Source organism: Pristis pectinata, chromosome 3, assembly GCF_009764475.1.
Source record: "Pristis pectinata isolate sPriPec2 chromosome 3, sPriPec2.1.pri, whole genome shotgun sequence".
NCBI lineage: Eukaryota > Metazoa > Chordata > Chondrichthyes > Rhinopristiformes > Pristidae > Pristis > Pristis pectinata.
The window spans coordinates 8,697,159-8,709,474 of record NC_067407.1 but is presented as its reverse complement, the minus strand read 5'-3'; the positions used below and the strand labels follow the sequence as shown (position 1 = coordinate 8,709,474).

The 12,316-nt window shown below is 45.7% G+C and overlaps 1 protein-coding gene across 1 annotated transcript in view; it reads left to right on the top strand.

The window, feature by feature from the left end:
- Nucleotides 1-11,223, top strand: part of LOC127568591 (prostaglandin F2-alpha receptor-like) — a 28,424-nt gene extending 17,201 nt beyond the window's left edge. The window contains exon 4 of the mRNA XM_052012538.1: nt 9,652-11,223. Coding sequence (XP_051868498.1) covers nt 9,652-9,948 — 297 coding nt within the window. The 3' untranslated portion in view covers nt 9,949-11,223. The remainder of the gene's footprint in view (nt 1-9,651) is intronic.
- The last annotated feature ends 1,093 nt before the right edge of the window (nt 11,224-12,316 follow it).

The window sequence follows — 12,316 nt, the reverse complement described above, 5'->3', positions numbered from 1 at the left end:
GAGGGATCTGGGGGTTCATATTCACAGTTCACTGAAAGTTGCCTCACAGGTGGATAGAGCAGTTAAGAAGGCCAATGGGATGTTAGCTTTCATAAGTCGCGGGATTGAGTTTAAGAGCCGCGAGGTGATGATGCAGCTTTACAAAACTCTAGTTAGGCCACATTTAGAGTACTGTGTTCAGTTTTGGTCGCCGCATATAGGAAGGATGTGGAGGCGTTGGAGAGGGTGCAGAGGAGACTTACCAGGATGCTGCCTGGATTGGAGCGTACGGAATATGATCACAGGCTTAATGTGCTAGGGCTTTATTCACTGGAAAGGAGGAGGATGAGAGGAGACATGATAGAGGTATATAAAATATTGAGAGGAATAGATAGAGTAGACAGCCAGTGCCTCCTTCCCAGGGCACCAATACTCAAGATGAGGGGACATGGCTTTAAGGTTATGGGTGGGAGGTTCAGGGGAGACGTCAGGGGGAGGTTTTTCACCCAGAGAGTGGTTGGTGGGTGGAATGCACTGCCTGGGGTGGTGGTGGAGGCAGATACATTGGACAGGTTCAAGAGTTTGTTGGATAGGCACATGGAGGAATGTGAGATAGAGGGATATGCGGGAGGAAAGGGTTAGATAGTGTGAGGGTGGTCTGATGGACGGCACAACATGGTGGGCCGAAGGGCCTGTTTTATGCTGTATTGTTCTATGGTTCTATGGAAACTGTCCCCATGACAGATGGGAATTTAGATCTAGTCCATTAAATAAAAAGCTAATGGTGAGTATGAATCTACCGTGCTGTAAACAACACAAGATGCTGGAGGAACTCAGTGGGTCGGGTAGCATCTATGGAGGGAAATGGACTGTTGATGTTTTAGGTTGAGACCCTCCGTCTGGACTTGGCAGCACTTTCTACACCCCTTCCCTCCACCTTTTAATACTGGCTCTCTCACCTCTATCTTTTAGTCCAAATGCAGGGTCTCGACTCAAAACAGTGACTGCCCAATTCTTTCTATAGATGCTGCCTGACCTGCTGAGTTCCTCCTGCATCTTGTGTATTGCTCCAGGTTCCAGCATCTGCAGTCTCTTCTGTCTCGACTGTACTGTAAAGCTCAGTCTGGTTTACTCATGTTATTTAGGGAAGGTAGTCCGCTATCCTTAACCCACTCTTGCTTATATGTGACTCCCGACCCACCTCTGTGGTCTTCTCCTGCAACAAACAATCTGCTGAAGGAACTCAGCGGGTCGAGCAGCATCTGTGTGGGGAGAGGAACTGAGGACGTTTCAGGTCAAAACCCTGCATCAGGACAATATCCGCCTCTTGACTGCTCCTGGAAGCAAGCCAATTTGTTTAATGGTGATTGTTAATACTCAGTAAATGCTGGTCTTGCCTGCAATGCCAATATCCTGTGAACAACTGTGTAAAAATCTCCCTTTGGATCATACCAATGGGTAGCCAGCTATGTGGGCTCAATTCCCAGAATGGGGATTGAATGCAGAACATCTGTCTTATTTCTGTCCACAAAATACTACATCACATTGACAAAACATAAGCCTAATCATCTTGAAATGTTGCACTCCTCTTTAAGGTCAGTGATGATGTGTCATTAATCAGTTAACCATGAAAGCTCTTGGTAGTCAATGCACAATTCATGCCTGTGACAGGGTGATTAAGATAGACAGCTTCAGTTGCAGAGCTTGTCGATGTGTGATTTTTGTGGTTCTTAGTGTTTAATGAACAGTGCATTCATAGTGTGTCAAATCCCAGGAGGAAACAAATTTGAGATTTCAGATTATGTACAGAGTGTAACAGAGGTAAAGAAGTGTAACCTGCCTTTTTGTCAGGGAATAGCATTCATTAACTTGTTGAAAACGGATTGTCATTTAATGAAAATTAATAGCCCGCTGTACTTTTAATCTCCCGGAGTCAGAAGAATCAGAAACAGGTTTATTATCACTGTCTTATATGATGTGAAATTTGTTGTTTTGCGGCAGCAGTACAGTGCAAGGACATAAAGTTACTATAAATTACAAAATAAATCGATAATGGAAATGAAAGGAATAACGAGGTAGTGTTCATGGGTTCATGGACCGTTCAGGAATCTAATGGCGGAGGGGAAGAAGCTGTTCCTAAATCGTTGCGTGTGGGTCTTCAGGCTCCTATACCTCTTCTCCCGACGGTAGTAACGAGAAGAGGGCATGTCCTGGATAGATAGGAAGTTCTGGGACTTAAAACCCCTGATGGTGAAGGACCAGTGATATTTTACTACATCAGGATGGTACGCAACTTGGTGGGGAACCAAGAGTTGATGGACTTTCCTTTTGCTCACTACATTGCCCTTCTGAGTAGTAGAGGTTGTGCATTTGACAGATGCTATGGAAGAGGCCTTGGCAATCTCCTGTTATCTGCTCTAATTCCTCATCAACATGGTTGATGCTTAATCATCTGTTAATTAGCCCAGAACTCAATTATTTGCATAAATCCCTTGCCAGTGGTTCAAGAAAAAGGCAAGTAAGCATGACAATAAATGAAGTTGGCAGTGTATGAATGAATGTTATAGGGTCACAGTGTTACACAGTGTGGAGACCAGCCCTTCAGCCCATGAGTGTATCAGTCAGCAACCACCTATTTATACTAAGCCCACATTCTCATCAACTCCCCCAAGCTTCCACCATTCACCTAGACTCCAGGGGCAATTCACCTAATTACCCTGCTGACTTGGATGTCTTTGGGACGTGGGAGGAAACAGGGGCACCCAGAGGAAACCCACACGGTCACAGGGAGAATGTGCAAACTCCACACGGGCAGCACCTGAGGTCAGGATTGAACCCGAGTCTCTGGTGCTGTGTGGCAGCAGTTGTATCAGCTGGACCATTGTGTTTACTAGTGTTTTCCCAACTGCGCTTCAATGTTAGGAACCTCTTAGCTGGTGCAGGAATGGCAGATCTATGGAGGCGAATGACTCTCCTACTAATGGAAACATCCTCTCCACATCCGCTCTATCTAGGCCTTGCAGTATCTGGTAAGTTTGCTTCTGGCAGGTATTGTTTCTATTTTCTTGCAGAGTGTGGGTCATTTGGGCAAGGTCACATTGCTTGGCCACCTTGAGTCGAGCACAGAAGTGGGCCAGAGACTGTGCTCTTGACCCTTTCATTTCCATTGTGTTGGGGCTTCTTGGTTGCCATGTGGATTAGTTGCTGCCATTGTGTTGAGAACAGTCACTCTCTCTACCTGAAGCAACACACAAAGGAGCTGGAGGAACTCAGTGGGTCAGGAAGCATCTGCGGAGGGAATGGACAGCCGACGTTTCGGATCGAGTCCCTTCATCTGGACTGGACTGAAAGAGGCCAGTATGAAAAGGTAGGGTGAAGAGGTGGACCAAGAGCTGGCAGGTGATAGGTGGGTCCAGGTGAGGTGGGGAGATAGGCTGGTGAGGGAGGGGGAGAGTAGGAATGATGTAAGAAGCTGGGAGGTGATAGGTGGAAGTGACAAAGGGCTGAAGAAGATGGAATCTGATAGGAGAGGACAGTGGACCATGGAATAGAGGGAAGGAGGTGAGGAGGGGAACCGGAGGGAGGAAGGTGTGGGTGATGGGCAGATCGAGAGGGCAGGGGAGGGGAAAGAGATGGGGTGATGGGGGCTGGTGGGATAAGGGAAAAAAAGAGGGAAGAGGGGATTGGTTAGAGAAATCGAGGTTGATACCTTCAGGTTAGAGATGACTAAGGTGGAACATGAGGTACTGTTCCTCTAATCTGCATCTAGCCTCAACTTGGCAGTAGAGTGGCAAATCTACTCTCTCTATCTGATACTGCTTTAGTGCTTATGGTGGAACCCAAACTGAATATCAGTGCGCAAGTTATTGGCAAAAGATGGTGCAAGATGGCTTGGTTGTTGACTTGTTCCACCACTTTACTAATGATAGAGAGGAATCTGATCCTCCAGTATTTGGCAGGTTTAGATTCTTATTGCATTTGTCTCTGTTTGCTTTTGCCTGAGGGCTTCATGATGCATTTACAAACATGACTTCTGAAGTATGTTGTTGACTATACTGTATCTGTATTTCTCATATTTTATCCGCTTTTAATGCAGTTTAATAATGCACTAAAATTCGGAGCTTGTTCCTTACTGCATTATCAAAAAATCACATTTATATCATCCCTTTCGCAGAGAGTGGTTGCTATCTGGGACTCAATGCTAAAGGAGGTGGGGGAATCAGATACAATCACTACGCTCAAGAGGCATTTAGACAGACAAGCTGTACAAGATGTTGGTGAGGCCGCACTTGGAATATTGTGTTCATTTTTGGTCACCCTGCTATAGGAAAGATGCCATTAAGCTGGAAAGAGTGCAGAGGAAATTTACAAGGATGTTGCCGGGACTTGAGGGACAGAGTTATGGAGAGAGGTTGAGCAAGCTGGGACTTAATTCATTGGAGCGTGGGAGATTGAGACGTAATCCTATAGGACTGTATAAAATCATGAGGGGCATAGATAGGGTGAATGCACACAGTCTTTTTCCCAGGGTTGGCGATTCAAGAACTAGAGGGCATAGGTTTGGGGTGATAGGGGAGAGATTTAAAAGGAACCTGAGGGACAACATTTTCACCTGGAAGGGGGAGGGGGGCTGGTAGTCAGTATATAAAATGAGCTGCCAGAAGAAGTGGTTGAGGCAGGCACGTTAACAACATTCAAAAGACCCTTGGACCAGTCCATGGACAGGTAAGGTTTAGAAGGATATGGTCCAAATGCAGGGAAATGGAACTAGCTTAGACGGGTGCCTTGGTTGGCATGGACCGGTTGGGTCTCAGTGCTGTATGACTCTATGAATCTATTTAAATAGGTACGGTGTAGAAGGATAAGGTCATAGTGTGGGCAAATGGGATTGGTGTAGATGGGCAAAGGTGGGCATGGATGTGTTGGGCTGAAGGGCCTATTTCTGTGGTGGATGTCTTTGTGACATAAAACCTCCTGATGTATCATTTCTCACTGAGTCCCACCAGGAGATATTCAGGGAGGTATCCAGCAGTATGGCCAAAGAGAGAGGTTTTAACGAGCACTTTACGGTGGGAGTTCCAGAGCCTGAGTGTCAGTGGTCGACCAAAGTATGTTGTGGTTGCACGCGAGGCCCGAGTTGTAGGATTGTTGAACTTATGGAGTGTTGTGGGGGGTGGGGTAGGTTACAAAGGGTGCCAACGCCTATATTATGCTTAACTGCGTATTTTTAAGTACAGGTTGGTCCTGTTCTACAACCTATGAGACAATCCTTCATTATTTAATCTCAGAAGGGAATCTTTTAAAGCTTTATGGCTCGACATCTTTAAGCCAAGTCTGTGGCTTCTTAGTGTTGCCTCAAGTATTTGATGGAATATTTGTTTTCATATTAGAGATAACTCACTCTGCATTGGTTCGATCCAATCAGATCAATGAATTGGATGAGTTGCAAATGATCCGATTGGATAACAAGACCTGCCTGTTTGTCTCAATGTGCCATCAGCTGAACTCGGAGGAACAACCAGACTGACTGCTGGAAGGAACTCAGTGGGTCGAGCAGCATCGGAGGGAAGAAGGGACAAGAGGGCAGAGGAAGGAGGAGGGGAAGGGGGAAGGAAGGGAAGGAATTGTCGACCTAGTCCCGGTGCAGGGTTTCAACCCGAAACATCGACAATTCCATTCCCCCCACAGATGCTGCTCGACCCGCTGAGTTCCTCCAGCAGGTTGTGTGTTGCTCCAGATTCCAGTGTCTGCAGTCTCTTTGTGTCTCCGTCAGTTAAAACTGTCTGTGCCTTTGTTACTCCGGAACTTACTGCTGCAATGTTCTCTCATCCTGACTCCTATGTATACTTGAGCTCATGCAAAATCTTGCTGCTTGCAGTGGGAGGTTGCCCAGGTACGTCCTGTTCACAACAACCCAGGTCAAATCCAATCTGGGTGATTACTGGCCAATCAGTGGTCCCTCAATCATAAGCAAGGCAACGGAAGCTGTTGTTGCTATCAAGAGGCACTTTATTCACCAGTAACCTACACACTGATGCCCAGTATGGGTTTTGACAGGATCACCTGGGTTAAGACCATATCACAACTTGGGACCAATGAGCTAGTTCCAGAGGCAAGGTGAGAGTGCCTGCCCTTGTCAAAATGGCAGCATTTTGCAGAGTAAGGCATCAAGCCACCCCGGTAAAACTGAGGTCAGCGGATATCAAAGAGGAAAATCTTCCACTGCTTGGGATCAAACCTCGCTCAAAGGAAGATGGTTGTGGTTGTCGGAACTCATTCATCACAGCCCCAAGGATGTCACTGTGGTTGTTCTTCAGGGCACTGTCCAGTGTCCAGCAATGAAGCAGGAAAGTTTGCTGATGACGACGCCAAGTTCCATTTGGAATTAGAATTGGAATTGGTTTATTATCGTCACATGCACCGAGGTACATGGTGGGCAGGCGCGGTAGTATAGCGGTTAGCGTAACGCTATTACAGCACCAGCGACCTGGGTTCAATTCCTGCCGCTGCCTGTAAGGAGTTTGTACGTTCTCCCCGTGTCTGCGTGGGTTTCCTCCGGGTGTTCCGGTCTCCTCCCACATTCCAAAGACGTATGGGTTAGGAAGTTGTGGGCATGCTGTGTTAGTGCCAGAAGCGTGGCGACACTTGCGGGCTGCCCCCCAGAACACTCTATGCAAAAAGATGTATTTCACTGTGTGTTTCGATGTAAATGTGACTAATAAAGAATTTTTATCTTATCTTACATTGAAAAACTTAGTTTTGCTGCCATCCATACAAATCATTTCAAAATATAAGTACATCAAAGTAGTACAAGGAAAAAGCAATAACAGAATACAGAATACAGTGTTACAGTTCCAGAGAAGGTACAGTGCAGGCAGACAATAAGGTGCAAGGGCCATGACGAGGTAGATTGTGAGGTCAAGAGTTCACCTTTAACATACAAGAGGTCCACTGAGACGTCTTATAACAATGGGATAGAAGCTGCCCTTTGGGCCTGGTGGTGCATATTTTCAAGCTTTTATATCTTCTGCTGAATGGAAGGGTGGAGAAGACAGAATGTCTGGGGTGGGCAGGGGGTGTCTTTGATTACGTTGACTGTTTTCCTGAGGTAATGGGAAGTGTAGACAGGGTCCATGGGAGGGGAGACTGGTTTTCATGATGGACTGAGCTGTGCCCACAACTTTCTGCAATTTCTTACGGTCTTGGGCAGAGCAGTTGCCATACCAAGCCATGATGCATTCGGATAGGATGCTATCCTCATCTTCTATTCCTCATCAGGAAAAGCAACCCATTCCTGCATGTAGCAAGACTTAGACAACCTTCGGGCATGGGCTAGTAAGTGGCAAGAACATTGGAGCCATCAAAGTTCCAGGCAATGATCATCTCCAACAAGAGGGAATCTAATCACCTATCCTTGGCATTCAAAGACCTGGGGGGGGGAGGTCACCATTCACTAGAAACTCAACTGGACCATCCATGCAAATACTATGGCTACAAGAGTAGGTAGAAGGCTGGGTATACTGTGATGAGTGACTCATCACTTGGCACCAGCTCAATGGCTTTTTCTTAGCTGTCAACTTTTAGGGTCTTGCTTAAAAGTCATAGACAGTTGAACTCGGGCAGAGGAACAGAGGTATTTACAAAGAATGCACATTAGACTGTGGATCGTCCCCTTCTTCTTCCTGCCTCTGACCTCCTTACTTTGGACATCAGGAGATAACGGGCAGTTCCCTCATGGAGATGCATGTGACATAGTGCAGGAGAAGGCCACAATTATCCCTCCTTTCCACCCCACTGTCTCCGAGTTGCTTCTTGCAGCTGCCTGCCCCAGGCCAATCCAGGATTTGTGGGAGGAGGAGGAGGTTGCCAGGGAGGAACCCCTTCCAGGTTCCCAGTCTGCAATTGAAATTTGGACAAGGTGCCAATGATTTGTTTTTGGAGCTCAGAATTTGACAGAATTTACCCGGTGTCGAAGATGCATCATAAATACTTTAGAGATGAATCACCAACTTGTTGGAGATGATAAAGAGGTTTGGGGTGCCTGCAATAAAAACAGAAACTCTTGAAAAAGTCAGGCAGCAACAGTGGAGAGAGCAGCAGAAACAATGTTCTGGGTCGATGATCTGTCATCAGAACTTTTATCACTTTAGAACCGTAGCAACTCCAGTGCAAGTAATTCTGCTATAATATGACAGTTACATTCCTCAGAAACCTCGTGTTAGAGAAAGTCGTGTTACAGCAGAACAAGTTGTAGTTGCCTCTAAAGCACAGATTTAAATAACTTTTCCTGGTTGTGATCGCGTTATAACCAATACAGCCCATGAAATGCAAAAAATGTTCCCTAATCCATCAATCGTCTCATAACCAATTTGTGTTATGGTAACATGTGTTACAACAGAACTACCTGTATTTTGGTTTGGCATTCACATCATTGATTGCCTGTTACACTTTTGCCACGTTTTTTGCCAAAATACCACCTCTGACTATACTTATGAATTCCTTAGATGTTACATTCAGCTATTAAGTACAGAGGGAGGGTTTCTAGTTCCAAACATTTCCCATTATTGAGTCGAAGCATTGAGTTCAAGAGTCAGGAAGTTATGTTGCAGTTTTATAAAACTGGTTAGGCCGCATCTGGAGTATTGCATTCAATTCTGGTCGTCCCATTATAGGAAGGATGTGGAGGCTTTGGAGAAGGTGCAGAAGAGGTTTACCAGGATGTTGCCTGGATTAGAGGGTATGAGCTATAAGGAGAGGTTGGACAAGCTAGGATTGTTCTCTCTGGAGTGGTAGAGGCTGAGGGGAGATCTGACAGAAGTTTATACAATTATGGGAGACACAGATAGGCAGGCACGGTAGTGTAGCGGTTAGCGTAACGCTATTACAGCGCCAGCAACCCGGGTTCAATTCCGGCCGCTGTCTGTAAGGAGTTTGTACGTTCTCCCTGTGTCTGCGTGGGTTTCCTCCAGATGACTAATAAAGCTATCTTATCTTAGATAGACAGCCAGTATCTTTTTCCCAGGGTCAAAATGTCTAATACTTGAGGGCATGCATTTAAGGCAAGAGAGGGAAAGTTCAAAGGAGATTTACGGGGTAAGTGTTTTTACACAGAGAGTGCTGGGTGCCTGGAATGCGCCGCCAGGGGTGGTGGAGGCAGATACGATAGAGGTGTTTAAGAGGCTCTTGAATATGCAAGAAATGGAGGGATATGGACCATGTGCAGGCAGAAGGGATTAGGTGTCATTATCTTACTTGGTTCAGCACAACACTGTGGGCTGAAGTGCTGTTCCTGTGCTGTACTGTTCCATGTTCTATGTATTGTGGATGAAAACTGATGTTGAATTGCCTGCTGAAATTCTGCAAGGATTTTCCTGGTCTCCTGCTGTAACTCCAGGAAAACTGTAAAACCCAGGAATAAGAAGGACAGCAGGTTGCATTGTTCCTCTCCCTTCCATTTCAGCGAAGGTGTTAAGGCCTTAGGCAAAGTGGAAGTTTGAAGCCCTTCACACATTTGTATCCTGATGTTCCAAATTTTCATTTTAAGGGCCTTTAAATTAGATTAAACATTGCAGAATTATAGATGTCTAATACTGGCTTTGAGACACTCAGTTGAAAATTAATGACCTTGGTAAGTAACTTTATTTTCGTGCCTTTTTTCCCTCTTTCATTCAGGTAACCATGGCGATGATAGGCAGTTTATATGCGGGCCCTCAATCCGTCACATCACTTCTCCTGGGCGTTCGGATGGCAGCTTGGAATCAGATCTTGGATCCCTGGGTTTACATCCTGCTTCGGAAAGCAGTTCTGAGGAGGGTGTGCAAGGTGGTGCAGCTGTGCTTGGGAAAGCAAGACATCCAGTTGCACAGGTGGGACTGCAGCTCCTTCGAAGCCTCCATTAAGATAGCCGCAATGGAAAGTTCACTGACCACTGCAAGAAAACAGTCACAGATATCCCGAGCAAACCAATGATGCTGATTGGTTTATGCTTGAGTTGTATCAAGGCTTTGTAAGCCCCAGCTAGTAGGCCCTATGGGACACATGAACTAGTCCAATGCAACCCTCAAAGCCCAGATGACATACCCTCCTTTGCACTAAGATTTCTTTGACGGTTTGTCCTACTTGAAATCCATGGGCATCCACGGCCTGAATTCGGTGGATGGATCAGAAACCAGAATAACAGTATCCATTAGCAGTGAGATAGCAGGAATGCTGATTCCTGTTTTAGAAGCGGTCCACATCATGTATAGGACATGTGCCGAGACGGAATCCATGAAGATTGCAAGGCTGGACACACCATGATTTTAATTTGTTAATGAAATTGCATGATTAGGACCTATATATATTGACACATATAAGGGCTTTCTTTGGTTGTTATGTTTTGTATTAACACTTAAGCACTTTTGTCCTGGTGCCAGAAACCTTGGGGTATCATTGTTGGTTCCTGTTAGAAGAAAAAATAATTGCATGTGTAGAAAACCTTCTCAGGCCATGAAACCTCCTCCTCAACCAACTGAATACTTCTGATGCGTGGCTATGTTCCTTGGATGGACTCGGGAACTCTGGAGAGGGATTGAAAGAGTGACCAGATGATGAGTCTGTTTAAGTAGTACTAGTTCGAGGAGAAACATTGACCATCACACCCAGAGAACAGCCTCCTCTTCTTCATTTAGCACCAAGGGATCTATCCCATTTGTCTGATTAGCGGGAGTGTTATAGAGCCATAGAGTTATAAAGTGCAAAAACAGACCCAGTATACCTTACCTGCATGCACACCATCTCCACGCCCTCAATTCCTCTTCTGTGCCAGTTCCTCATAGCCCTCAATTCTTCAGTCTTTCAAATATTTGTCTATCTCCACCTTAGACTCTTGAATGGTCCCCTTGTTCGATAAAGACGAACTCTTGATCTCTTAATCGACCTCGTCATGGCCCTTGCACTTTATTTGTTTGCCTGCGCTGCACTTTCTCTGTAACTGTAACAATATATTCTGCATTCTGTTATTGCTTTTCCCTTTGTACTACCTCGATGTACTTACGTTTGGAATGATCTGTATGGATGTCTTGCAAAACAAAGTTTTTCACTGTGTCTCAGAGCATGTGACAATAATGAACTAATTACTAAGTACTTAAATACATCTAATTATCTGACCTTCACCACCCTGGGGGTGGGGGGCGGTTGGTGGTGGAGAATTCCACAGATTCACTACTCTCTGCCAGAAGAAATTTCTGTGCACCTCAGTTTTAAATGAGCAGCAGCTTATTCTGTAACTATGTTCCCTCGTTTGTGACTCTGCCACTGCTGAAAATATTACAACATCTACCCTGCCAAGCTCATCAACTACCCTTGAGGGTATAATTTGTCATGCAAAAAAGGTGTATCTCTGGCAACACAGCACTCCATAGCTCAAGAATGGCCTCTGTGATAACATGGATGGCACGGTAATGTAGCGGTTAGCGCAACGCTATTACAGTGCCAGCGATTGGGGTTCGATTCCCGTCGCCGTCTGTAAGGAGTTTGTACGTTCTCCCGTGTCTGCGTGGGTTTCCGCCGGGTGCTCTGGTTTCCTCCCACATTCCAAAGATGTACGGGTAGTTTAATTTGGGGTTTAAAATGGGCGGCGCGGACTCGTTGGGCCGGAAGGGCCTGTTACCATGCTGTAAATAAAATTTAAATATGTTGTTGGTGAGACCGCACTTGGAGTATTCTGTGCAATTCAGGTCACCCAGCTATTGGAAGGATGTCATTAGACTGGAAAGGGTGCAGAAAAAACATTCATGAGGATGTTACCGGGTTTGGAGGGCTTGAGCTAGAAGGAGTGATGGGACTGGGGCTGTTTTCCCTGGAGTGCAGAAGGCTGAGGGATGACATTATCAGGTATATAAAATCATGAGGGACATAGATAAGTTGAATGGTCACAGTCTTTCTCCTAGAGTAGGGGAGTCTAAAACTAGAGTACATAGATTTAAGGTGAGAGGTGAAAGATTTAAAATGGACCTGAAGGGCAACTTTTTCGCACAGAGGGCGGTGGGTTTATGGAACAAGCTCCTAGAGGGTGTGCGATAGGCAGGTACAATTACAGTGTTTAAAGGACGTATGGACAGGCTCATGGATAGGATGGGTTTCAAGGTATGGGCCAAACCCAGGCAAATGGGACCAGCTTGGATTGACATCTTGGTCGTCATGGATGAGTTGGACCAAAGGGCTTGTTTCTGTGTTGTATGACTCTATGACTCTAAGAAAGACAAGGTAGGTTATCTACACCACACCTCTGGCTGAGCAGGGATGCAGATGCTTTAGCCTTGTCTTTAGCATTCACATGCTGGGCCGTGCCTTTGTT